The sequence below is a fragment of the Rutilus rutilus genome (assembly GCF_951802725.1).
Source record: "Rutilus rutilus genome assembly, chromosome: 13".
NCBI classification, from domain to species: Eukaryota; Metazoa; Chordata; class Actinopteri; order Cypriniformes; family Leuciscidae; genus Rutilus; species Rutilus rutilus.
The window spans coordinates 13,852,435-13,879,991 of record NC_140218.1 but is presented as its reverse complement, the minus strand read 5'-3'; the positions used below and the strand labels follow the sequence as shown (position 1 = coordinate 13,879,991).

General features: G+C 39.9%; 1 protein-coding gene across 4 annotated transcripts in view; it reads left to right on the top strand.

Annotated features, from left to right (window-relative positions):
• Positions 1 to 27,194, top strand: part of rarga (retinoic acid receptor gamma a) — a 49,812-nt gene extending 22,618 nt beyond the window's left edge. Inside the window, exons 1-9 of one of the 4 annotated variants that reach the window (XM_084427641.1) lie at positions 3,825 to 4,309; positions 17,681 to 17,829; positions 18,766 to 18,907; positions 20,045 to 20,104; positions 22,370 to 22,533; positions 23,352 to 23,528; positions 23,639 to 23,843; positions 24,010 to 24,168; positions 25,038 to 27,194. In XM_084427641.1, coding sequence (XP_084283767.1) covers positions 4,165 to 4,309; positions 17,681 to 17,829; positions 18,766 to 18,907; positions 20,045 to 20,104; positions 22,370 to 22,533; positions 23,352 to 23,528; positions 23,639 to 23,843; positions 24,010 to 24,168; positions 25,038 to 25,393 — 1,557 coding nt within the window. In that variant the 5' untranslated portion in view covers positions 3,825 to 4,164 and the 3' untranslated portion in view covers positions 25,394 to 27,194. Of the gene's footprint in view, positions 1 to 3,824; positions 4,310 to 17,680; positions 17,830 to 18,765; positions 18,908 to 20,044; positions 20,105 to 22,369; positions 22,534 to 23,351; positions 23,529 to 23,638; positions 23,844 to 24,009; positions 24,169 to 25,037 lie in introns of those variants that run through there. The other 3 variants (XM_084427640.1, XM_084427643.1, XM_084427642.1) reach the window with 3 other exon arrangements.
• The last annotated feature ends 363 nt before the right edge of the window (positions 27,195 to 27,557 follow it).

Sequence of the window (27,557 nt, the reverse complement as noted above, 5' to 3'; positions counted from 1 at the left end):
AGGAAAATTTGAAAGTAGTTGCTTTCTGTATCTTTGTTTTGTTTTCAAGTATAAACATCCTTAAAAAGCAACACTGCATAAGAAATTTATATTAAAATATATTTTCAGAGTATATCTTAAATTAAGCTATTTAAAAAAAAAAATGTATTGAACTTAATTATGCTTAAAAAATAAAAACTTAATACAACTTAATACAAATAAGTAACTATTGATATTAAATAAATACACTAGAATTATAAAGTTGATAATTTTACAAAAGATTTCTATTTCATACTTTCTGTTCTTTAAAGAGTCCTGAAAAAATGTTTTACAGTTTCCACAAAAATATTAAGCAGCACAACTGTTTTCAACATTGATAATAATCAGAAATGTTTCTTGAGCAGCAAATCATTAGAATAATTTCTGAAGGATCATGTGACACTTAAAACTGGAGTAGTGATCATCACAGGAATAAATTACATTTTAAAATATATTAAAGTAGAAGTTATTTATTTTAATTACAATAATGTTTCACACTATTACTGTTTTTTCTGTTTGTTTGTTTAATGATAAAATAAATGCAAATGAACAAATTAAACATTAAAAAATTACCCTAAACATTTGAATAGTGGTTTATTTTTTGAAAATGCATCTTTAATTAGGTGAAATGTTTTTTAAACATAAACCTCAATACATTTTGTTAGATTGATGTTTAAAATAAGATTTTTAAAATGCGATGAGGTAAAACAAAAGCTTAATTCCAAGTCTTAATATCTTATGCAGTTATGCTTCTCAAGTAAACTATCTTTTAAAAAAAAAAAAAATTTAAAGATATTTTACTGAAAGTTTTGCTCCATTTTAAAAATGTGTTAGATTTTATTATAATTCCACCATTGTACTTTTTGATCTGTTCTTTTGTTTGTTCTTTTGCCACCCCCAGCCTTTATGACACAACAATTACATGAAGAACCTCAGTGTTACAATTGATGTACTTTACTGTCTGCTCAAACAAAAGGTCCATTAAAGTGCCCTACTCTCTCTCACTCACTCTCTCTCCCCCACTCATATTCTCCTTCTCTCTCTCTCTCTCTCTCACTCCCTCACTCTTTCTTCCTGTCTGTGTCTATGAGGGTCGCCTAAAGAAAATAAATGAGAACCATAACAAAGTCAAGAGCCACAAGATCAATAAACAGCCTAATGAATACCATTCTCTGCGCATGCCCCGACGTGCTCCGAGAACGACTCTTTGTTTCTTTGTAAGTGTGAAAACGCAAAGGGGGTTTGGGAAAATGAAAAGCAGAATTCCACAGAGTGGGAGATTGTGAGTGTATTTGGAAGGAAGGGCAGTATGTGTTTATAGAGAGCTCGACCAGCAGCGCAGATTGACAGGAAATGGTGTCTTTTCTTAGGCGGCTGGGCCGTACCACTAGCAGCGGGCCGACGGGGGTGGGGAGGGGGGTGAAGATGGATGAGGCAAGGCCGAGACGCAGGCACCTCTGTTGCTCCTGGCATTGTGTTCAGCTGTTTGCTTGACTTGAACCCTGGTATGGCTCCGTCCACTCCCCAGCTGTTCACTCATTGAAAGCCATTGGCACTGACACTGGCAGAGCTATTTATTTCATTAGGGGGTTTTTTTCAGGTCATGTAGTGCTGATTGCCTGTGTTGTGGAGGTATATGTGGTTTATTAGGGGTAGGGGGAGTAATTTGGGGCAACTAGGATTGTGGGGGGTGACTGGCAAGAACTTGTTGCATTGACTGGTAATCTCTGAGCTGCTTGTTACACGATCTAGTGTTTGTACACCAAACCCAATGGTCATGGTCATGACAACCTGAAAATAAACACAAAAAAAAACATTTCCAGACTTAGGTTCTAGTTGTGGTCTGCTTTAAAGTATTCACTCGGCTAGATATTGTGTAGAGTAAAATTTGCCGCAAATCACCACAGTGACATCTTATGAGTGTGCAAATGGCTTCAATATGTATAATCGCTTGCTTGTAGAATCTTGGTATCTGATATAGAAATGGAAATCTATGCCAGCGATCTATTAAATGATTCTGACCAGCTTGAAAGGTCATGCAAAAAAAAAGGTCATTAGTCAAAATAGTGTGGGAGACCTGAATAGTCAGTGTAGATGCCATTTGAGTTTGTACTTGAATGAAAACAAGGCTATGAGGAATGGAAGTACGTTTCATTTTAAATGTTGTACTGTATGGTTGCATCTAATTGAGCATCTAAATAGAATATATTTTCAATTATTTATCATATTATTATTGTATTAATATTGATTTATTTGTTAAATATTTAGGACAGGAACGGTTAACTGTTCCTGTAGACCAATAGACCATCATCCAGGTAGACATATTTAATTTCGTTCACAACCTGATTGGTCGGCTTTTATGACGTATTGCCAATTTTGAGACGGAACTTACCGAACATCCAAAACAATGCTGTGTGCTGGGCAAAATGTGCAGCCTACATATGATGGTATTTTGACCATCTGAGAACTCGTGAAGAGCTTATGAAATGTGTAAAGGAGTCAAAACAGCGGCAGGAATCCCTCCGTCACACACACAAACGAAGATCTGCTGCGAGGAGAAGCGGTTCTGATACCTGTATCGAACTGTGATGGGGAACATCACGACATGACGAGAAAAAAACGTAATTCTGTCCTTTTTAGGGTCTCATCTTCCTGTTTTTGGTTCATTTGCATGTCTTTGGTCCATGCTGCATTCATATTTCATTTGAACCGAGTTTGTTTAGAAGTGGACCGTGACCCATCTTTTCAGCGGTCTCGGTCCGCTTGTTTGGTGCGCACCAGGGTTCGGATGGCAGCGTTCACACGTTCAAATGAATCGCAATCGCATCAGGGTTCGTTTTAATCCAACCAAACTTGCCAAGTGTGAACATACCCTAACTATTTAAATCCATAATTTATATCGGACGTTCATTTAGAACAGCCCATGTTGCCCCAGTTGTTTTACTCTCTATGAATGACTAATTTTTGTAGTTTCATCTGCTAAGTAAGCAACTTCAGCTTTAACCGAGTGTATGGTTCTACTCCCTCACAGCCTCATTTTCACGCATGTCAAATGAAATTGACGCTGTCTACTGACTGTAGTCCATGGGAAGAGACTCAAATTCATCATGTCTTGGTTGCAAGTGTGAAGACAAGCCCTGACATTCCTTCCCAAGTTCATCTTCCTGTTGGTCTCCTGCTTGGCGTCCTCTAGCGCATGGATTCTCCCTGCAAACTGAATAAAGTTCTTCTTTTAAAAGCTTCTATGAGGGCCAGAGGGGGCTTTGAATATTCGCCACATACTTAATGAGGTAGAGACAGCAGAGGCCATCAGTCATTTACTCTGTTTTTGTGGAGACAAAGGCGAGAATTTTGCCCTGGCATCTGCTGCTTGCACAATGCTCACTCTCTCTCTCTCACTCTCTCTCGCTTGCTCTGGACTTTAATGTGGTTATGATTAGAGACGGGGCTGAGGGATGGGTTCGGGGGGTTGAGGGGGGGGGGGGGACTCATATGTACTGCAAGGGAAAAAAGGGGGAGGTGCGCAAAGCAAGAGCGCCTGTTTGTGTGCAGTGCGTGCTGAAATATGAATCACAAAAGAGACAAAAAGAGGCCAGCTAGAATCAAATAAAAGTTTGTCCTCTAACCAGATCAGAGCTGGCAATGCAAACACACAAATGGCCCCTCCCTGTGGCCCTCTCTCTCTCTCTCTTTCTCTCTCTCTCTCTCTCTCTGTCTTTCTCCACCCTCTCTCTCTCTCTCTCTCTCTCACCCCCCCCACCCCCCCTTCTCGATCACCCTCTCTCTCTCGCTCTCTCTCCACCCCCCTCTGTGTGCGCAGGACTGAGGCAGTTGGTTCGCTCCAGTGTGTCTGAGAGCCGCGAGTGCTATGTGGGGCTGTTATTTAGGTCTGTTACAACACGCTAGGAGCAGCTCACCCCGAGCAACCAGCACCGCAGATCAGCCGGAGAGGGAAAAAGAAACAAGCAGCGTGAGAGAGAGAGAGGAAACGCTTACAAGAGCAAAAGCAGCGGGATCAGGCAGCACGTATATCCTGAGTAGAGGAATTCCAGCAGGGGATTTAGCGCTGTCGTAGCTGCGGGTGTTGTTATTGTTTTTTTTGGTGACGCGAGGCAATCGGAGGCGGGTGGGCGACAGGGACGCATCATGTTCGACTGTATGGAGGCTCTGGGCATGGGTCCCCGCCAACTCTACGATGTCACCAACCGGGGTGCATGCATGCTTCGGAAGGCGAGTCCCTTCTACGCCGGACTGGACCCTTTCGCTTGGACAGGGACGGCTAGTGTACGCTGTAAGTGCCTTTTCTTATTCATTTAAACGGGGCCTCTGATCTCACGTTGACCCTCTGTGCCAAACGAACCACTCGAGCTGCATTTATCAAGCTGCGTTTGAGATGCTGTTTGAGTCGATCGTTTTCCATGATTGTCACGAACAGAGTCTGGTTTCACCAACAGTGTGGGTAACCTGATTTTTGACCTTGCCAGTTGATGAAAAGTTAAACAGAAAGGAAGTAATGTGAGAGGGAGAGATGAAAGAGAGAGTGTTTGAGAGAAAGAGAGAGAGAGAGAGAAGTGGGTGGGGGGGAACCTGACACTGTGCTATAATTTCAGTCATGCAGATTGCATTTGTCTTCTTCACTTCACAATTGTGCCTGACAGCTCTGGTATCCCAGCATGCCTGACCACGGCTCAGCCCACACAACAGCATCAAACAAGCGTAAAAGTGAAAAAAACCAAGAGGGACATTACTCAAGTATGTGTCACTGATGAAACTCTTAGATTGGGAATTAGAAAGCGGGTTGGGTGATTAGACTGTGACAGGAATCCAAATGGCAAATAATAAATAGTAAAGAATTGGCTTAAATATACTGAGTGGAAAGTTTAGTAAGTATGAGAGCTTGAAACCTGGAAAGCTTTTCGTTTTTCTCTCTCCGTCTCCATTTCAATAATTTAATTTTTCCTACCTCCGTTCCAGGCTTTAGACAGCCTTTGGCTCTAAAAACAGTCCTGCTTTAGCAAAACTGGGGTCCATAATAATAGGGGACCAGACTGAGAGAAAGGGAAAACAAGCAATACTGCAAAACAATGCGACACTGAGGGAAAAGAACTCAGATGTCCAGATCGGTAAACATCGCTGTTACCCTTTTCCCAAAATGCACGCCGCTCTTGTTGTTTTCCATTTGTATTTGTCGAAGCTTCTGCTTTTTGTTCCTCCTTCTCGGCCTCTGAGGGCAATTCATCTGTCTTCATTAATCGTGAAAGACACCAACGTTTCAGTGGCTGTCAGCCACACTGGGTTCTCTTTAATGAAGACAGATGCCCTGTCTGAGCTCGACCCGGAGGGGAGGGAGGGAGGGAGGTCCATAATGCCTCTTCTCCTTGGCCAGAGCCCTGATGATAACAAGATGAAATCTGTTTATTTAATCAGTCATGTCTCACCAACGCTACACAAGCACACAGTCAGGGCCCACGATGGAAAACGAGCCCTCCGAATGCGCCACTGCTGCATCTCGGATTCTGTTCCTTCCTGGTTCCAGCAAATAGTGGAGATCGAGAGGCAATTGGACAGATCCTGCTGCCCTAAGGGAAGAGCAGAAGCGGTGTACTGTTACAAGCCACCATCCCCAGTAACCTCTGTAAACAAGACTAGTCTATCCGACCACAGGATACACTCAGTAGTTGCCTTTCATTGTCCTCTTTGACCAGATTAATCAATGTTTTAGTTCAGTATTACAGGCCAGCTGCAATGCATTTTGGGTAATCTTCTCTAAGACTTAAGTTTGTCTCACTGTCTCTTAAAGTTTCATCTTTTTTGTGTCTTTATTTGATTAGTGAGCAGCAAAAGGGTGTAGGGAGACATTGCAGGCCAAGACTCTAACCTATGTTGCCCACATGAGCACCATGGCTTAATACATCTGGGAGATTTTATCACTTTTTACCTAGTAATCTCTCAGAAGAACGTTTCCTTCTGATAAAAAAAAAAAAAAAAAAAAGATTTCTGCAACTGCCACAATTTTTTTTTTTTTATTCAGCAAGAATGCATGAAATCAATGAAAAAAAAGTGACAGTAAAAACTTTATTTGAGTTCTATTTCAAATAAACTCTGGTCTTTTGAACTTTCTATTCATCAAATAATCCTGAAAACGATATTAAGCAGCACAGCTATTTTCAACATTAATAATAATAAAAAATATTTCTTGAGCACCAAATCAGCATATTAAAATGAATGAAGGATCATGCGACACTGAAGACTGGAGTTCTTGGAGATATTACATTTTAAAATATGTTAAAATAGAAAAGTTGGAATAATATTTCACAGTCTGTTTAACTGCATGTTTAATCAAATAAATGAAGCCTTAGTGAGCATAAGAGACTTCAAATGTTTTCAAAGACATCTTACCGACCCCAAACTTTTGAACGTACATGGATATTCTTATGTGTTTGATATGCTAATTGTACATGTGTGTATTGCATTTAGATGTTTTGCTTTTATTTTCACAACAGAATGATTGAAATGTGCCAGTCTTTTGGTTGGTAATCGCTTCCAGGAAACGTGAACCACACAGTAAACCATGCTGACAATGTAGGGTCTTCACTTGCATTGCTCTGCACGATTCACAAAACCCCTGCTGCCTGTTAGAGGTGAAAAGCAAAATAATCTCAGGCCACTGTCAGTGTGGCCAGTCTTTCCTGTTTTTATGTGCAGCAGTTCAAGACCTTTGCAGTTTTAAAAAAAAATTCAATGTCAGAGGTTATGGAGAGGCTTTGCACGGGCCAATGTCGGCTCTCGTGACTATGTGAGCCGCTGTTGTTCCATCTCTGAAAGGAAAGAGGGCTGAAAGAGCTTTTTTATTAAGCAATCTTTGAATGTATTGAGCCATATGTTACATAAAGGGAAGTACGCAGGTGATTTAGTAATCTATACCTAAGAAAGATAACATCACGTCTGCTCTTGATTTCCCTTTTTTCTTTGCTAAGAGGTTGCTTATGATGTGCAACATTAAAATTTCACCATTTTGTTAGACTTTTGGGAAGTTTCATTTACTACACTTTTGAGATTTTGCTGGTTTAAATGAGGACTAGAATTCAGGATTGTCTTCCTGTCCTGATCACTCGGGCTCATTCACACACACACCATTGTTTTCTGCAAAGTGTGCTGTCCGCATCAGAGTCTGATAAGCTCTCTGAAACAGAGCTGTGCATGAAAGACAGGGAAATGAGGGCTTCCTGTGTCCGCTGTCACATGTAGCCCTCTCTCATTTTTTGTATTAATGGAAGAGCTCAATTATTTCGTTATAATTACAAAAAGATCCAATTAAAAGATTAGAGCACCCGACGAGGCAGGAGAATAAATGATCCTTGATTGATTCGATGCTTGTGGGTGTGTGTGTCTCTCAGCGTGTGTGTTGGAGGAAATAGGAAAAAGTGGTGGCTGTGAGGGGTTCACACTGATTGCCTCCCAGTCCAACAATAGAGAGATACTCTGTTAGTACTCAACAAGCCATGAATAATGCTTTTACTTGTTAACTTGTGTTATTCAATCTTGCACTTTATTGCTAGAACGTTTTAGCCCACAAGCAAGTGTCCCTTCTAGCTTTTGGGCTAAGGAATATCATTTCAGATGTGTTTTAGCCCTCAGTGGTGTTTTTCTGCGTGATGTCCTAATAATAAACTCTAAAAATATTCACGCTTACACAATTCTGTACAGGAATATTTAGTGTGGCTTGTAAATGTGCAAACTAAGGATGTACTGATATAAAAATTCTGACTGATAAGCCTATAATTATTTTCATGTTATGGCCAATAACTGATCAAAAATTTTGTCTAAATAAATGTTAAATATAACACTAAAATCAGTCATTTTTAAATGCATCTTTATAGTGTACAGTATAAAAATGTATATTTTTGCCAAATATTACAGTGTTATTAAATGATTAGTGAGTGTTAGATGACAACAAAGGTGATCTACATGTAAAAATAGGGGAAATGTGCATTCACAATTACATATCCAATGCACAACGCGAGTTTTCAAATGTCGAATCTCATGAGACCCACAGTGTCTGTGCTGTCATTTTGTGCTTACATCTTGTATGTCTGCACCAATGAATTATGCATAAGGTGTTTCGGTGTGTTTTGATGATTTAAAGGTGGTGCAGTAGCTGTGTGTGGATGGCCGTTGAACCCTGTCTAAGAGGGAGTTGAAGGCAAACCCAAGAGAGGAGGCCTGACGTGGCCGCTGAGATTCCACAGTGTGCCGCTGGAATCCATTTGCTGCTGTAAGGGCAGTTTATAATATCCCGGCAGGGTCAAGGAACTGTAAATAAGAGAGATCCGCCTCGTAGAACAGCAAGAATGACTGTTTAACGCTGCTTGAGGGATGGGTGAATTTTAGACCTTGTGTGAAATGTTGAGACAGTGTAATTGATAGAACCAAAACAAGCTCATGGTTCTGTTTGGTTCAAACAATTAGGGTGAGTTCAACACCTTGTTGTAGATTTCAGGACTACCTCGACGGTCAAGCCACGCCATTGCACAGTCCAAATTTGTCCCACGTTCTATTCAGGAAGCCTTGCTAATTAGCTAATCTTTCCTCTTCACTTTCATGGGTCTCTGAGAGACACAAACAAGGCCAGGCATCATGGGATTGAAAACTCTGGGTGAGGCTCAATGGCTGTCATAGTTTGGACATCACCTCCCCTTTGTCCAATGATTTAGTGGATGTTTACTGAGTGCTCCAGTGCCTGGTTGGCAGTTTCTCTCTGGGGGCGAGGTGTTGGCAGGATCTTTGTCAGTCTGAAACCATGTGTGAGCTCAGTGTGAGGAGAGAGGTTCTGTTACCAGTGTGTTGTTGACTGACGGCTTGGCTCCGTCGTTACTAGGGCTCACTGTTATGTGAAAATGTTAGCCGAAAATATAGCTCAACCCCCCCCCCAATGTTTATCTGCAGAGGTGGCCGTAGAATCTCCCCGTCAGTTAATCATTGGTTTTATCTAAAATGAGAATCAGGTTGAGGGTCTAGCAGCACTGTTGATGAGGTGATGCTTCTCATGAGACATTGATTCTGGTATTGAGTCTTGTTTCATTGTTCAATGTTATCTCTAGGCTTTTTGATACTTGGAAAATCTGCACATTGTTGTCAACCCTACAAAGCGATAACAGTACTTTCAGACTGATATTATCAGTGGTTTCATGTACTCTTAGCTCTTCTCACAAAAAAACATCCTGTTGTACGATGGGTCTAGGGATGTGCAAGGCTGGTCAGCTAGTCATTCACTAACTGAGTTAATGTAGACTTTTTGTTTTTGCTTTGGTATTTTAATCTGCAATGCTTTAAAGGGGAATTAAGACACCTCTGAGATTTTACGTGCTGTGGTTTAGCATGCTGAAACTGTCAGTAGGGTAAAAGAAGCTTCCCTTTTAAATTCATCAGCTTCAAAGCACCATCTCTACTGCCATCAAAACACCACTTGAATTACCAATTCACCACCTTTGAATATACATTTTAAGACTATTTCTGTCAGAATGACTTCTTTTGTCACTTTTTAAGACACCATATCAATTTATAAACCGCAAAAACAGGTTTCAAAACCCCTGGTCAAAATCTAGCTGTTTTTGAACACAACACTGCATCCTATGTTATTTTATTTTTTTTACGTGTACATGCAGATGGAGGTGAAGGGCCATCCTAAATCAGCCATAAAAGATAAATGGATACAAGAGCTCAAGGATGCTTGTTAGGGCAGACCATCTGTACTTTACCCCCACACATCCATCTTTTTAAACGATCATCTGCTGTCTGAAGACTCAGCGCAGTGTTTAGTATGAGCAGAGACGACACCGTCTGTCTGGTGGATGATGTCTACGGATCGGCTGATCTACGCTTCATTTAGAAAAGCTGTGTTGGCTCTAAATAAAAAGCGCATTGTGGTTTAGATTTGTTTCTCAAGGTGACATCCTTCACGATTACGGGTGAGATCTGTCTGTTGCTCTCTGGGGTTTCGAGAGGACATCAAACCGCACGCAGTGTTGATCTGAAACTTCGCAATTGCCAGTTTCCACGAAGTGTGCCCATCCACACCCTGACATCTTGGGCAGTCACAGAAGGCGTGCTGCCACACTAAAGTGAAAAATTCCACTAACGTAAGCACACATCATATTGTAATTTCCCCTATAGTCAAAGCAGAAGTTTCTCACAGACTCGCCCTTTGAAAGAACAGAAGTGTGCCAGGCTGTTGGACTGATAGTGAAAGAGCCAGTATTTATACACAAGAAACCCTCAGCTACTATGAGCATCGACCGCAAATCATTTAGGCAGCAGGAAGCCACAACTCTGTTGGGCCCACTCCTTATGCAAAGCAAAGTTTAGGATTGAGCCTATGCAATTACTACACAAGTTGCTTTGCTAATTAGGCATCAGGACAATTTGTTGAAACCCAAGCAAGTCCAAAACTTCTGCAGTTTACTCCAAAACTTAATTTTGCAGGATTAAAGTGTCAGTCTTTGTAATTTGGCTGCTTCTACTTTTGTGGTTTCTATTGTTTGGGGAAGGAAGCAATAAGGGCCAAACAAGGAGCTCCTTTGCCCCAGTTCTGAGCCGAGAGACACTTCAGGCTGTGACTCAAGCTAAGTTGCCCGTCTTAAAGCAGGTGAGCACAGACAGATGGTGAGAGGAAGTCTTCAAGGACCAGAAGATCAAAGAGAATGGTTAGATGAGGCTGTCTCGCTGCCTGTTGGCTTGATCAATGGCTGTGTCCATGGAGGATGCATCCAGCCATTGGAGTGGAGAGGAATTAGAGGAGACACTCTCACTCAGGGGTTGACAGCACAGATGAAGCCTGGTAGGGGTGCTGGAGATTCAGTGGAGTTGCAAATTTGGATGTCTGTACCAGAAATCTGTCTAGTCTGAATCAGGCCTTCATTCCCGGTCTTTGTGCGCTGATTACCCCTCACTGTCTGTTTGGATGGAGTCCTACTAGAGGAAAAGGACAAAAGTCCCTCAAATGGTTTACTAAATGGGCTGTGTTTGGAACTAGTCAATAAACTCTTCATTTGTTCTTTTCCAGCACTATTTTGGCTGTATGGTTCTTTAGAGATTAAAACAATTTCTAGTAGGTTATAGTTTCTTAAAAAAAAAAAAAAAAACACAGAATAGATGGCTTCCTAAAGAACTAGGGAATTAAAAAGGTCTTTATGGAGGATTCCCTATGGCTTTGGGCTATAAAAACCTTTTTGATTCTAATTGAAACTTTTATTTTTAATTAATTAGTCTTTAAGTGGACGCTTTTATCTAGAGCAGCTTACATATTGCAAATTACATTTATTATAGAGACAAGCCCCTGGAGCAACCCAAGGTTAAATTACTTGCTCAAGGGCATGATGGATCCAAGTAGAAAATCAATGGAGTTTGTGAGGCTTAAACCAGCAACCTTCTGGTTACCAGACCAGAAAAAAAGACATCTTTGGTATAATAGAGAGACCACTATCTGTGTAAGCCATAGTTGAAAGGGTGTCTGATTGCCTGTAATCCAGGAAGGACTCAAGTGTGGGCGATTGATTCTCTGAGTCCATTGATGTGTGAGCGCCACTCATTCAGGGGTCATTCAGGCCAAATGCTGGCTCACCTTCATCCAGACTTCATCCAGACAGTCTTAAATGAGATCTATGAGATGCTGCCATGTAGGAAGTCAGCATTGAATACATATTGAGGGTAGTTTAAGTTTAAAGGGATAATTCACCCAAAAATCATTGACTCATGTCGTTCCAACCATCTATGGCTTTTTTTAATCTACAGAACACACTCCATACACTGAATTTCAATGGAGTCCCCATTGACTGGCAAAAAAAGAAAAGAAAGTGTTATTCCAGTCATACCTGTTCGGAATGACGTGATGGTGAGTAAATGATGACAGACTGTTCATTTTTGAGAGAACCATCCCAGCAAAGAAGGCTGTTCATACCTGCTGCCCTTTTGCTCACCCTGTGTGATGGCGCTGGCCTACAGAAGACCTTATCCTGGCCAACTCGATGACTGAGAATGTTAACTGCATGCATATGTCTTCATGTATGTATTCATGCCTGTGTGCTGGTTATGACATGAGGGTGTAAATTCCTCCAGCCTTGTCCAGTCTGGGGTGCATGTAAATCTTTCTGTCTCTCTTTTTCTGTCTTTCCCTCTGAGCCATCTCTTGGACGGCAGCCCAGTTTTATCACAGGGCTTCCTTTCAGAAAGGGCCTTACTGCAACAGGAAGGACTCCTCCTTTTTTACAGGCCTGGGATGAAGCACATGAGAGGGAAGGATAGAGGTAAAAAGTAGAAAAAGGGGAGGAGAGGAGGGGGAGATCAGGTAATGAGCTCACAGACAGCTGTTGACAGCAACTGCTACTGCTCAGCACCTTTAATAAAAGCACACACACACCTCTCAGCTCCATAACTAACACATATGTTGCACCGCATCTGTCGTGCAGAGACATCATTTTTTTAAACTGGCCTCCCTAAGTAATTTTACGAGGTAGGTAAACCCCAAATGAAAGTTTTTTTTTTCAATTTAATTTATATTAAAACAATTATTTATTATTGGCATTGGTCAGAATTTTATTTTTTATTTTGTCGATATGCGAGGGTATGGAATTTTTGGTGTTCAAAAATAATATTTTTACCATTAGCATAAATTTTTGGAATAATGGAATAATAGTATCTGGAAATAGATTGTTTCTCTCAGGACATAAAAAGTGTCTTTTAATTATTATTTTTTTAAATAATTGTCAGCTTATTGGCTTCGGTCAGAATTTTATTTCTTATTTTGTCGATTAGGGAGGGTATGGATTTTTTGGTGTTATCTGATACAATTAGCATTGTTTTTTTAGTAAGTTTGCTATGTAAATGGAATAATCATATCTGGAAATTGTTTGAATGATTGTTTCTCTCAGTACATCAAAGTGTCTTTTCTTTTTTAGTTCTTTTTTTTGTCTGTGAAAATAATTGGCATCAACCAGCTTATTGGCATCAACCAATTTTTTTTATTGATTACTGAGAGGTTTTTTTACATTCAGAAACATTATTATCATTATTTTTCATTAGCATTTACATTTTTTTGTTAGTTTAGTTAGTAAATTTATAATTGACAAAAGTAATTGACAAAATATTATATGGAAATTGTTCAAATCTTTGTTTGAACGATTGTTCCTCTCAGCACTTCAAATCTTTTAATTTAATTTAATTTAGTTTTTTTTTCGTGTTCAAAAACATATTCCATTACCCATTAGCATTAAATTATTATTATTATTATTATTATTATTTGGTCTTAAAGTCAATTTGCCAAGTAAATGGCAAAAGAGGATCTGGAATTCAATTCTTTGTTTAAATGGCTGTTTCTCTCAATACATCAAAAAAAAAGACTCTCACTGCAATATGTGACTTTAGAAATGTCGCAAAACAGCTTGCGGTAAGATAAAGCCTGCAATCAGTGAGAATACATCCAGCGGAAAGAAACAGTGATGCAGTGGAGAGGAAGGAAATGAGGTTGTGTAGTATAAGGTGGTACGATGACAACAGCATGCGAGGAGGATCTGGGTGATGGCAGGAAGCCGTGAGCAATGAGACACAGAAGCAGAGAAAGAGCCATGGTCGATTCCCCTCATCAGGAAGTTGGCAGCCAGGAGGACTGTGTGTCCTTGCCCATCAGGCACCGCTCGCAGAGAGGGGGCCCTGCCAGTCAGTCTATCAATCACACCGCTCCAAAAAACCTGGCCAATCTGTGGCCCGTCTGCTGCACTGGCTGCACGCACAACAAAGCAGTCTGTCCACCCAACTCTGCGGTATGGAGTTGTAATTTGAGGCGAAGCAAAATCATGGAGCTTTCAGTGGAGGGAAGCAGGATTATGTTCTGAGAAATGCAAAGCGAGCGACACGCAAATACACGCCCAACACGCTGAAATACTTAAGAGGAATTGAGACGCAGAGAACTATATTTGCAAATCAAATGGGAGTCTTTAGAGACACTCGTTGGACGGGCGCCCATGCAGAACTGAACACACACACGCTCACATGCCAAGACTAGATTTGGGAACAGTGCTCCACTGAAGATTCAATCACACCCTCAGTCACGTACACAAAATCTGCTCTTCTATTGTGAAAGAATAGTTGTTCCGCAGCCAATGCGTCATATGCGCGGCTCAGCTAAAAGTAGTGTTGCAACACTTAAAACACATGAAGCTGACACTTGTTATTTTGTGCTTTTTGTATACTTGTGATTGTTAGACTTCTAGACTGAACCAAAATAAAGAAACTCAAGGTCACAGCTCGCTTCCTGTTACCCATGAGGCTAACCCAAGTTGTTTATTGTTACCAAAGTCGTTTTTTTAGGAAATGGATTTGAACCTAGATTACTTTTTGCGGCAAAAAATGAAATGTTTATAGTTTGCATGCATGTGCATCTGCACGGCATTGTGGATATTGACCCTTACCCGCTAGATCTTAACCTGTAAAAAAAAAAGATGTACAGTACTTACTATAGTGATGACAGGAAATTATGCATAATAACAAGTAACTAACCCTAAACCAAACCCTAACCCTAACCGTAACTCCATAGTAAGTACATGTACTTAATTAATATTACTCAGTACTTATTTGAGTAAGTACAATGTAACTGTCACCTTAACCAATAAAGTGTTACCAAGTTTGAAGTTGCAAGTTTTTCTACTTCAAAATTTCACATTTAATTTAGTGTTTAATTTGCTGTTTCTTTTGTAATTGTTTGTGAAGTTGACTGGCAATTTCAGATTTTCTTCAGTGTACCTAAATATAGATGTTATTGATAATATTTGTCTTAATAATTTTTTTTTTTTATTAAAAAAATAAAAAAATATTTTATTATTAAAATAAAAATAATAATACTGTTTAATAAACAGTTAAAAGTTTTTTTTTATAAATATTAAATATTTTTAAGTATTTGTTTATTATAATTTACTAAATATTTTAAATGTAAAAGTTAATTTAAAAAATATGAAATAAATCTATACTTTCAGTAATACAAATAAATGTTTATTGATATAAATATTTAAATGCAGTTTTTTTGCAAAACACCCCTGTTTTGTGTATGTGTACATATTTTGCCAGCATATGATCATCGTGTGTGTGTGTGTGTGTGTGTGTGTGTGTGTTCGGCATATAATGTGTGTGTGTCTGCTTGCAGATATGGCTGTTTTCCTACCACAGGGGCACTTTGTCTAGGTTGACACTGGGATTAGCATAGGAAGGTCCACCTGGAATACCTATGTACAGAGGATACAGAAAGACCAGTTCAGGACAGAAACACAATACCAGGCAGGAAATGAGCAGCATCTACTGATAACTGCAGTCGGCCTCTACCTGTCCCTCCATCAGCAGCCATCCGCCCTCTGCCTTCGCATTGTGATGCAAATCAAGTCCCTGGCTGGAGAGCTGATAAGGAGGCCTCTCATTTCAGAGCGCTTTGTTTCCCTAACAGAGGAAAGCTTAGCAGAGAGGGCCTCCGGGCTGACACAAGAACCCATCCCATTGTGCACCCTGGGAGAAGTGTTGACTGATATTTGGGAAGAGGTGTTAGAGGGAGGGAAAGCGACCGGGGTTTTTACGGCAGGAACCGTCTCGGGTTGTTGAGAGATCCTGATGGATTTTTATCCCCCTCCCATTCTTTTTTTACTCCGAGCTACTCAGACGGTGTCAATCAGTAGCCGTTTCTTCTCGCCACATGCAGTTTGCGGTTCTTTTCAGGCGCTTGTCATTACCAGCATATTGCCAGTATTGCTATATAAACAAATGAGTTCACGCTAGATTCAGGAGAGCGCATTGATCCTGCTGTGCAACATTTACTTCAAAGCATATACTTAGTATTCAAAACACGTTTGTGTTGAGATAGCATACATGTTGGTGGTTTATACAGGAATTATAACGTTAATGTGACCTATTGTGTTTTGATAGCCTTTTTGCGTTCGTTTTTCACTCATTGTGATATTAATGCGCTAGTTAGTGTTCCCAAAATCATGAAATAATTAAGCTAGATCTTATTCTGACAAAATTCCTCTTGAAATAAAAAATAAGTAAGTTGGGAAGCAAATGTCATGCACATTGATAGATCAAATGCAATTAGCTTTTTTTACTACATCATATACTCAGAAAGCTTGTGTATTTCTCATTCTCACTTGAAGAATAAGTGATTTGTTTGTAACCATGGCCATGAACAGAAGGCCCTACTGTATGTGAGCTCGACCTTAAATAGGACTATTCGCCTCTCCTCGTTCACCCCCTCCACCCTCGTCCCTTTTTCTGTTTTCTATCAAATTCCTTTTTTTATGCCCCCTTTTCTTCTTTTGAAGTCTCCAAACTCTTGTAAAAAGCCAAGCTGGTGGTTTTTGCTGAACCCTGTGGTGGGACGGAGAGGGAGGGGTTGTTGGTTGAGTTTAGGCTTTCCATTGAAGGTAGTTGAAGAAGGTGGGGCAATAAAAGTTAGAAGTTTAGAGCCTCCCTGTTTTTTATTTTTTGTTTTTATGATTGGGCCTTTTTTTTTTTTTTACTAGCTCAGGCTACAGCTGGTGGTGTGAATGGCAGCCCGAGGTGTCTGAGTCTTAATAAAGACCCCGCCAGCCGGGCTAGGGCCTCCAGTCCAGCCATGAGACCACCTTTATAGGCCTAGCTTACGAGCAGGGGCCTCTATTAAAACCTAGCAGGACTGCACTGAGGAATTTAAGGCCGGGGAACAAGAGAAAATAGGGTTTTGTGTGTCAAAAGATGGCAAGGGTGGGGGCTGGGGGTTTGGATTTTGACTGACCAAGGGTCACTAAAATAAACTATTTGGCATGTGAAAATGTAAAAAAAGTCACGTTAAGTCACCTTTATTTATAAAGAACTTTATACAATACAGATCGTTTCAAACCAATTATAAAACTAATTTGATTCAGCTATAAAGCAGCGCTACAGAAGACAGTGTCATCATTCAGCTCAATTCAGTTCAAGTTGGTTCTTGTTGTGGAAAATGTATTTTAGGGTTTGATCTGGTGTGATATCTCAAAGTCATGACTTTCAGTAAGGCTTGACATCAGAATTAGTGTGACATGAGACACTAGTCCGTCCCGCGTGCAAGACCCCAAGTGCAGGGTGGAGTTGTTCCCCCAGGCTATGTGACAGAGATGAGCAACCTGTCTTATCGGCTCCGCTTATCTGTCGGCTAGTGTTAAACTGTTTGTGTTTTCTTTTCATTCCAGTGTCAATCACCAGCCTAATCCCCTAAAATCCTGACCCCCTAAGGACGGGGTAGGCTGGGGGGCGGAACTTGAGGGAGATGAATTCTACAGAAATGTTAACTAGATTTGACTTTTTACCTAGTTGGCAGATGCTTCTTATACAATAACAGATTTAAAAAGCAGTGATGGGTAGCGCCTTGTGTGTTTCTGCTCGGGGGCATCATGAAAAAGGTTTAGCGAGGAATCATGATGGTTTTCAAAGCACTCATGGGTCTTTGAAATCGGATACGGTTTAAAAGGTTCACGGGAGAATCTTTTCTTCTCTCCATGTGGCGTTTAATATCTCCCTCTCATTAAATCCTCCTGTGTTGTGTAAATAGTGTGAAGTGATGTGATTAAGCGAAGCGTCTGATGTTTTCTTTTCTCTCCTGTTGATCTCTCTTCAGCGGTGGAGACCCAGAGCACCAGTTCGGAGGAGATGGTGCCCAGCTCCCCTTCTCCACCACCTCCGCCTCGTGTTTACAAGCCCTGCTTCGTCTGCCAGGACAAGTCTTCTGGGTACCACTATGGTGTCAGTTCTTGCGAGGGTTGCAAGGTAAACAGCAGAACTCCCATCGCCCGTGGCCTGGCAAATCTCATGTTTTTCATGAGTCTGTTAGACACTTTGTCTTGATGTTTGGCAAAAATGTGAAAAATACAGAGAAGCGTGGAGGTTCATCTCTCGTACATTAAAAATACTTAAATAGTAAAAAAAAAGTATTTTCGCACCTGTCAACAGCAAGAAACTAAGACTGATTGAGGAACTTGAGGAGCAAAAATGCTTATGAAAACACAAAATGTCACTTGTTGTGCAGTATCAGCATAATGTGAACTATAATGTGATGTAATGTGATGTAATATGAGTAATGTGAACAGTACATTAAAGCAATGAGAGGCAATGCAATAGTCATTTTTACTATGTTTAAATGATACAATATGTGTTGTACTAATTACCACTGTGGTGAAATACATACAACTATGGTGAAGGCTTCAAGCAGCTTATTGCTTTTAAATGTAATAAAATGATGTGTTCAAAAAAGTTTCTCAAAACCTATTTTAGTTAAAAGTTGAAAAACTTTTGACTTGACACGACATCTTATCAAAACACTGAAAAAAAAAAAACCATCAAGCAAATATTTACATACAAAAACAATTTAACGGAAGCAAGAACACATTCTGTGTGAACATGCCCAGTTAGTTTCTTTAATCCAATGGTAAGCTGTTTGCAGCAAGTAATGATACATTTTTGGCATAATATCTATATTCTATTTATTTAGGTATAAGGGCCGTTTCATCACTTTGACTTTTCAGATTTTTGACCATTTATATAACAAAAGCAATATTACGTCAATAGCATAAGACAGTTCTGAATCAGCAACTTTGAACAATATACTGACAGCTTGTATAAGAGAAATGATAGGAGAGGAAAGGTGGTTGACCTACTCTTCAGCTGACCTACTAACACTCTCTCTCTCTTGGATGTCTGTTGTAGGGTTTCTTCCGTCGCAGTATTCAGAAGAACATGGTGTACACCTGCCACCGTGACAAGAACTGCCAGATAAACAAGGTCACACGCAACCGTTGCCAGTACTGCCGGCTGCAGAAGTGCTTCGAAGTTGGCATGTCCAAGGAAGGTGAGTGTTCAGGCCTTTGCCAAGCACGTGAGCTTATTGGTCTTCGGCCAAGACCCACATACACAAACACAAATATAGAGATGGGACAGGAGACAGATGGGGACACACTTATATAGGCTAGACATACAACCCAGAGACACACAGACAAATTTAGAGTCATGAGACTTGAGACCCGGAGCACTGGCATAAACAAACTGTAGATGACTGTAAACAGCCAGTCGAGACACTTGAAAACACAAAAGAGAAGTAAAAGTTCAAACACAAACCAATAAAGCTGGTTAGCATAGAGGTTAGAGCTCAACATGAATGTTCACTTCACAAATGGGTTTCGTGTCTGCAATTTCACCCACATCAATCCATCCACGGTAGGTGTGATTTCTTTGGTAGCCTTTCCTCTAGTCACTTTATTACTTGGCACTAACAGATTTGTGTTGTAACAAAGACAATAGCCTGAGGTTGAAAGAGCGAGTCTGGGGCATGTGTTTGTTCATTTGCCAGGGTCACGGCGATGATGTCACGGGGAGAGTGGCACATTGGCCCTCTATGTGTCCACTGGGACATGTATGTGTGCGTTTATATGTATGGGATGTGTGTAGGGGCCGGGATCACATTGTGCTTTTGCTATTACTGGATATCCTGAGAGGAAGGAAAGAATGGGAGGGAGGGGGGGGTGCGAGAGAAAGAGAGGAGGGGGTTTAGGGTTGGCAGGGCTGCTCTCCCTTGGGTCAAACTCACCAAAACACCCACAGTGTCCGATCTGAGGTAATTTTTCCATGTATTACGTTTAGGATTCGGTAGCCTAATCTGGAGATATGCGATAACACAACAAGGCCCTGTCCCAAATGGCACCCTAAGCATTCGCGGTCTTCTTTCGAGTCCACACTTTAATGACGTAACGTCGCTTTGACTGTGCGGGCTCGGCAAAAGTGTGCATTGAGGGCGCATATCGCCCACAAAGGGCACCTTTCTAAAGCCTAACATGACAAATGGGACACCCTAAGGTCTCATGGACTTAACGGACACGCGCACGCCTGCCATTGTGAGTCCACAAGACCGAAAGTGCATATGAAGTGTGCCGTTTGGGACAGGGCCCAAGTGATAAATGCTATCCAAGTTAAACTGAGTTTGTTCTAACAGGTGACAAGATGAATCTTACAAAACCTGTCAAGAACATCACCTCAAAATCAATGGAAAAAAGTAAATTATATTTTACATGAATTTTATACAATGAAAGTATATTTTTTGTAAATATATGAGCCCATTTTTAGTGGCATTTTTATGACAAGAAATCACATTTTCTGTTGCAATTATGTATTTATGTTTATGTTATTTACAGCTGTGGTCAGACATATTGACACGCTTGGTAAATATGATCAAAGAAGGTGATGAAAATAAATCTGAGTTGTTTATCCTTTTGATCTTTCATCAAAAAATTCACAAAAATCGAACCTTTCATTGAAGTAAAAAAAAATGTAAGTGTGAGAAAATCACATTATGAAATAAAAAAATTCTTTAATACACAATGGCCACAATTATTATTATTGGTACCCCTAGAAATTGTTATGAGTAAAATATCTCTGATGTATATTCCCATATACTTTTCACACCAGGGTGACTAGGAACATGAAATTATACAGTCATGACTTCCTGTTTCACAGGAATCTAAATGAGGAAACACAGAGGCCAAATTCCCTTAATCATCCATCACTATGAGTAAATCCTAAGAATATAGTTGTGATGTGCAGCAAAAAGATGACTGAAAAAGTGACTGTAAGATAAATAATAGCTAAAGCATTGAAAATTCCAATTTCCACCATCAGGGCGATAATTAAGAAGTTCCAATAATTAGAAATTTGATTAAAGAGGAAGAGGAATTATGGCATTATGAAAGAGTGTGTCTATATCGAAAGAGGAAGTGTGTCTATATCGTCTTAATGCATGGTGAGAAGGAAAGTTTGATTGGCCAAAGACTCTCCAAGGATCACAGATTTTTTTGCAGACTTTACTTAATTTTTTACGAATTGCAGAATATAGTTCAATCTTGGGGCCAGAAAGCCTAAATAATAATAATAGTAATTATTATAAATAAATAAATAATTCAAACAGCACCGAATCACAAGTTGTTTGGGAGGGTTTCAAGAAAAATCATCTGCTCTCATCCAAAAACAAACTCCAGCATATTCCGTTGTCAGGCACGACAGACACTTCAAAGGGGACTGGATTCTATGGTCAGATGAAACAAAACAAAAAAAGCCCTTTTTGGCAGCAAACCCACCAGATGGGTTTGGTGCACAGCACACAGGGATTAAAAAGTACCCCATGCCCACGGTTAAATATAATGCTGGATCGTTAATGTTGTGGGGCGATTTTTCTGCCGGAGGTCCTGGACATTAGTTCGGATACAAGGAATCATGGATTCTATCAAATTCCAACAGACAAAAAAAAAACAAAAAAAAAACTGATGGCCTCTTAGAAATCTTATAATGGGTTGTGGTTGGATCTTCCATCTGGACAATGATCCAATACAAACATCAAAATCAACACAAAAATGTGTCACTGAGCACAAAATGAAGCTGCTATGACCATCATCCCAGTCCCCTGACCTGAACCCAATAGAAAATGAGTCGGGTGAACTGGAGAGAAGAAACGCCAACATGGATCTGGGAATTTGAAGGATCTGGAGAGATTCTGTATGGAGGAATTGTCTCTAATCTCTTGTCAGGTGTTCTCCAAACTCATCAGGCATTATTGGAGAAAACTCAGAGCTGTTATCTTGGAAAAAGGGGGTTGCAAAAAGTATCCAATAAAAGGGTGCCATTGATTGTGGCCAATGTGTATTAGAGAAAAACATTTATTTCATAATGAGATCCCCCCGAATCGAAAGGTTAGATTCTTGTGATTTATTTTTTAAATGAAAGTTTAGATGGATTAACAATGCAGATTTACTTTCACTGGCCTCTTTGTCCAAGGGTACCAATAATTCTGACCAAGACTGTATGTCATGTTGGTTTTTGTTAATTTATGATTTAAATACATGATTTAAAATAGTCATTGTACAGTATTAAAAAATAAAAATCAGTAATGAAAGGCAAAATAGCTTATAGAATAAAAAAAAGAAATATGCTTTTATTTTATTTTATTTTTGGTGTGAAATGTAAATTGGACATGTTTTCAGTAGTCAGCCAACAATACTTTTTTTTTTTTTTTTTTGGTCACTTAGTTTTGCTGAGTACCTGGTTAGCAAGTTTAAAATCCTGCTCCTTATAATTGTATATTAAGCAATGTGTTGCAGACATTCTGAGGAATTAAACCCGATTAAATCATCTGATGTTTTTTCTGGCACATCACTTTGTAAATTTTCACTAGGTTGCACATCCAAGTACAAAGATCATAGTTTGGCAGTTTGTAAGTGAACCTGACTCACTGTAGAAGTATTAAGGAGCCTCTCTTTGTGACTTTCAGCCGTGCGCAATGATCGAAATAAGAAGAAGAAGGACGTGAAGGATGAGGTCGTTCCACCAGAGAGCTACGAGCTGAGTGGGGAATTGGAGGAGCTGGTCAACAAAGTGAGCAAAGCACATCAAGAGACCTTCCCTTCACTCTGCCAGCTGGGAAAATACACCACAGTGAGTGTTTTCTGAAAATGAGCGAATCTGTCAGCAGTGGAATGTGGAATTTATTTATAGTGGTGTAAACTGACCATGTCAGATGTAGTGTGATAAACATGTTCCTTTATTGAAAACCTCATTTAAAGGAACAGTGCACCCAAAAGATAAAAATTGTCATTTACTCAATCTTATGTTGTTCCAAACTTTTTCTGTGAAATTCTTTCTGAAGTTTTTTCTTGACAGTCTTTCATTATAATTCATGTAAATAAGCACCGGGGCCATCAAGCTCCAAAATGACACAAAAACAAACCAAAAAAAGAACCATAAAACTCATAAAAGTGGGCCACATAACTCATGTGCTGTATTCAAAGTATTTTAAAGTTCTAAGGTGTGCGGAACAGATGGAAATTCATTTTTTTTTGTACATTCTGCAAATTTTCACCTCGTGTTCCATGTGAGAATGAGTCAAATGGCATGAGAATGAGTATATGATTCTTTTTTAATAAAGTCGGCATGAAATGGAAGTTGCGACAGTCTTTTTATCTATTGTGACATATATCTGAGTGTAATGGCTTCCTGAACAAGAAAATAAATGTAGCAGTACCAGTAAACACATCATCAGAGAAGAGATGTTGCTGCAAGAGGGAGGGGAAGTTTTTTTTTTTTAAAGATAATGAGGGCACATGAATTAAAAAAAATATTGATCTACACAAACAAATCATAAGTACTACAATATTCCATAAAAAAATAAGAAGAGTCAGTTTTGATTCCATGGTGACATCAAAATATTCATGCATAAATATATTAACCTCCTCTTCTCATTTTCTTTTCATCAGAACTCAAGCTCAGACCACCGGGTTCAGCTGGACTTGGGCCTATGGGACAAATTCAGTGAGCTTTCAACCAAGTGCATCATTAAAATTGTGGAATTTGCCAAACGCCTTCCGGGCTTCACCACCCTCACCATCGCAGATCAGATCACCCTCCTTAAATCAGCTTGCTTGGACATTCTAGTATGTGTGCCCTCCTTAAAGAAACTCACCTTGATGCAGACCATGCATCTACAGTCACATTCACATAATATTTTACCTCATATATATATGTATATGTCTGTCTCTTGTAGATGCTGCGAATCTGTACACGATACACACCGGACCAGGACACAATGACCTTTTCAGATGGACTGACCCTCAACCGGACTCAGATGCATAATGCTGGCTTCGGCCCGCTCACTGACCTGGTGTTTGCCTTCGCTGGTCAGCTTCTGCCCCTTGAGATGGATGATACAGAAACTGGCCTCCTCAGCGCCATCTGCCTAATTTGTGGAGGTATTACACAAAGCAATTTTGTTGCAACACTTTTGCCATCTAGTTGAAGCAACAGGAAAAGTGTACTCATTATAACATAAATTGAGTTAGTATACAGAATTAGTTTTTAGCACCTAAACAATGTATGGTGGGACTACTATACTGATATTAACCTCTTTCTCTGTAGACCGAATGGATCTTGAGGAGCCTGAGCGTGTAGATCGTCTGCAGGAGCCCCTGCTGGAGGCTCTGAAGATCTACGCACGCCGCCGCCGACCCAACAAACCCTACATGTTCCCTCGGATGTTGATGAAGATCACTGATCTACGTGGTATCAGCACCAAGGGTCAGTTTACTAGCCAAAAAATAGCATTACTAGATGTGAATCTTAATGAAAATCAAAGGCTGCTTTTTAAATTAAATAGTGAACTTACGGCATAGTCATACCAAGAGTGCCAACAGTATTGACAGTGGTTTTGCACCCCAGTGGTGTTCACACAGAGGGCAACGCAAATATGTACGAGCCTCTGAGAAAAGTTTGCATATTTAAACAAAAGCAAAATGCACCTGGCCAGGCTCATTCACATGCTTCAATGCAAGATTTGACTTGCCTCAATGCAAAATACAACTCATTTGACAATACAGATAACAGAATACTAATGGTTTGATGGCAAATACACTGCTAAAAAAGTAACAGATTGTTACTCTCATGGAATGGAACAATGGAAGTAAAATAGTATCCAATATACAAAATATATATGTACACTATCGTTCAAATTCTTTTCTGATTTGGCACTCAATAAACATTTCTTATTATTATCAATGTTGAAAACATTTGTACTGCTTAATATTTAGTGGAACCTTGAATAGAATGTAAAAAAACAAAAACAGCATTTATTTGAAATAGAATTCTTTTGTAGTATTATAAATGTCTTTACTGTTACTTTTTATCAATTGAATGCATCCTTGATGAATAAATGTCGTGCATATGTAAATATCATAGAGCAAAGAATAAAAATCAACTTAGATTGCAGGGAAAAAAGTCGTTTTTGTACCTTATGGGGTCCAAAGTAAATCAATGAAAATTGTCGACAAAAAAATGGTGTGAAAATCAGTTTGAATAGGCTTTCACTCTCTGCTTTTTGCACTCGCTACCTTATTTCTTACTATTATGTAGATGACACCTTCCTGACAAGAACTGTTTGTGTACAACAGGAGCAGAAAGGGCCATAACTCTGAAGATGGAGATCCCAGGCCCCATGCCTCCTCTCATCCGAGAGATGCTGGAAAACCCAGAGGCCTTCGAGGATCAGACCGAGTCCACAGAGAAGAAACCAGAGCCCGAACCACCCGCTCCTCCACCCGCCCTGCTCACTATGAAGAAAGAGCAGGAGGACGAGGACGACAGCTGGGCCACAGAGAACGGCAGCGAGCCTTCACCGGAGGAGGAGGACGACGATGACGACGATGGGGAGGAGGAGAGGGGCACAGACAGTGACGGAGAGGCCTGGGCCGGCCAGGAACCCAATGTGGATGTGTCCAGAAAGAGCCATGGGGGAAGAGCTCAATGAGGAAGCTTTCTCGTTCCAGGGCAAACGCAGAGCCTTACCTGTACAGACACTCCTAACTCAGGCCACTCGGTCAACGATGAGAGACATTAGTGAGTCAATTTGAGGAAACTCACATAAAAAAACCTCTTCTCAGGACCTCTCCCGCAGAACGAGAGGAAAGGCGAAAGACAAAACAACTGGCTTTTCAGACTGCCGCTTTTATAAAACTCGTTTGTTTGCTTTGAAAAAGAGAAGCCAAATGGACGTATACCATTAACAGCTGACTTTCAACGGGTTCAAAACTAGTTCTTTCAAAAGAAAATACAGGATGAAAACTGAAAATGCTTATCCTTTGTTCTGTTGTTGTTGTTGTTGTTGATGATGATGATGCTTTCGAATATCATTTTGACTTTTTCAGCCTTGAGATAGTTTGTTCTCTTTACATTTTATGAATAAGCTCATACATATCTATATATACCTTCATATATTTTTTTTTTTGTCCTGTATTCTATTTTCTTAGTTACGTTTTGTTTGGATAGCTTTCCTGGGCAGACCTACAGAAAGATAATCGGATTGCTATAAGTGGCTGACCTCTGCTGAGTCTTTATCCAGCTGCTTGGTTGGGTTCTTGGGCACTTTGGCTCAGCGTTAGATGTCATTGATAATCAGTTCAGTGGCTGGGTTTCTCCCGTCGAATGATCCGTGTTTTTAGGGGAATGCCATTACGTATCGGCTTTCATTACGTCATATGATTCGCTGCCAACTGAATGGTGTGTCTGTGCCAAAGTTTGCAGCTTGTAGGGTTCGACTCCTGTCAGGGAGCCCGTTTCCACATGTCCATTACTTTCAAGTCTCTGCATCATGCACATGATGTCATACTGGACCGGTTTCACTCAGAGCGCTCAGGCTGAAGTTATGCAGCACTCGAGTCAAATTAAAAAACGGCGAGCAAAATGTTGCACGTGTCATCTTGGGATTTGACCTCATCGGCCTAGACTATAATTCAGGATAGCTACACAAATGCATCTGGACGATTTTCAGAATCTCTTGCATCATGATGAAATGCATACCTGTACTAACACACACACACACACACACACACACTTGAAAAGCATGCTTGTTGTACTACATATATTGAGAACTCTTGCTATAAAAAAGAAAGAACATGAAATTCAGACTCAGGGCATCTCTGTAAGGACCAAACGCTTGCTGTCTGGCGACAGACTTGAAACAGGCAATATTTATGTGTTAGGTTATAGAAATCCCGCCGTGTCACCATGAACTGAAATAATTCTGTGTATCTTACACAGGCATTGCAGAACTTTCATCTTCATCCTAGAAATAGATTTGGTGGGTTTTTTATCTAATATTTTAGTCCATTTTATTGCCAAAAACACACAGTATGCAATTTGGTGGTTGTGTGCCACTGAACATTAAAAGGTATCAGTCTCAGTCAAGCAATACGACTATGACCAGAACTCAGCTGTGTGTGTGTGTGTGTGTGCGCGCGTGTGTTTGTGTGTTGAATGTGAGGATGGCTGCACTCAATAAGCTGTAGTGTAGTACATTATTAAATGAATGTCATCACGCTGGTGCTGTCAGAGAGTGTGTGAGCTGTCATACTGACCTCTTCTCCTTCAGAGTTGCGCCACAGCCACACGTATAGCAAGCGGAATGTTGAGATTAACTCTTTGTCATATTTTTCTTGTTCTCTCAACTTGGCTAATGTATTGTCAGTCCTTTGTTCGTGTTCAACAAATTGTTATATAAAAAGCCATATAAACAATAAGAGGCACAATAAACTTTTTTTTTGAGAAACTCTCTTTCACTCTCTCCTTGCCATTCATTTACAGTACTTTAATTCATATAGCATACACTATAGGAATAGTTCAGCCAAATATTAAAATTCTGTCATCATTTAATGACAAGCACTGCCATTGACACTCAAAAAAGATATTTAACCCCAAAATCCACGTTATAGGGCCTGTGATTCTCATTAATGTTATAAGTAATGTAAATATTTTTAAACTGTATTACGTGTAATAGAAAGATTTTAATTAGCTTCAATTTATGCCAGATGTATTACAAAATATAACTATGATGTATAATACATTACAATTTAATGTTCACCTGTCCATCCAATCATTGAAAATCCTTTTATCTAAATGTATATTTAAAATGTGTA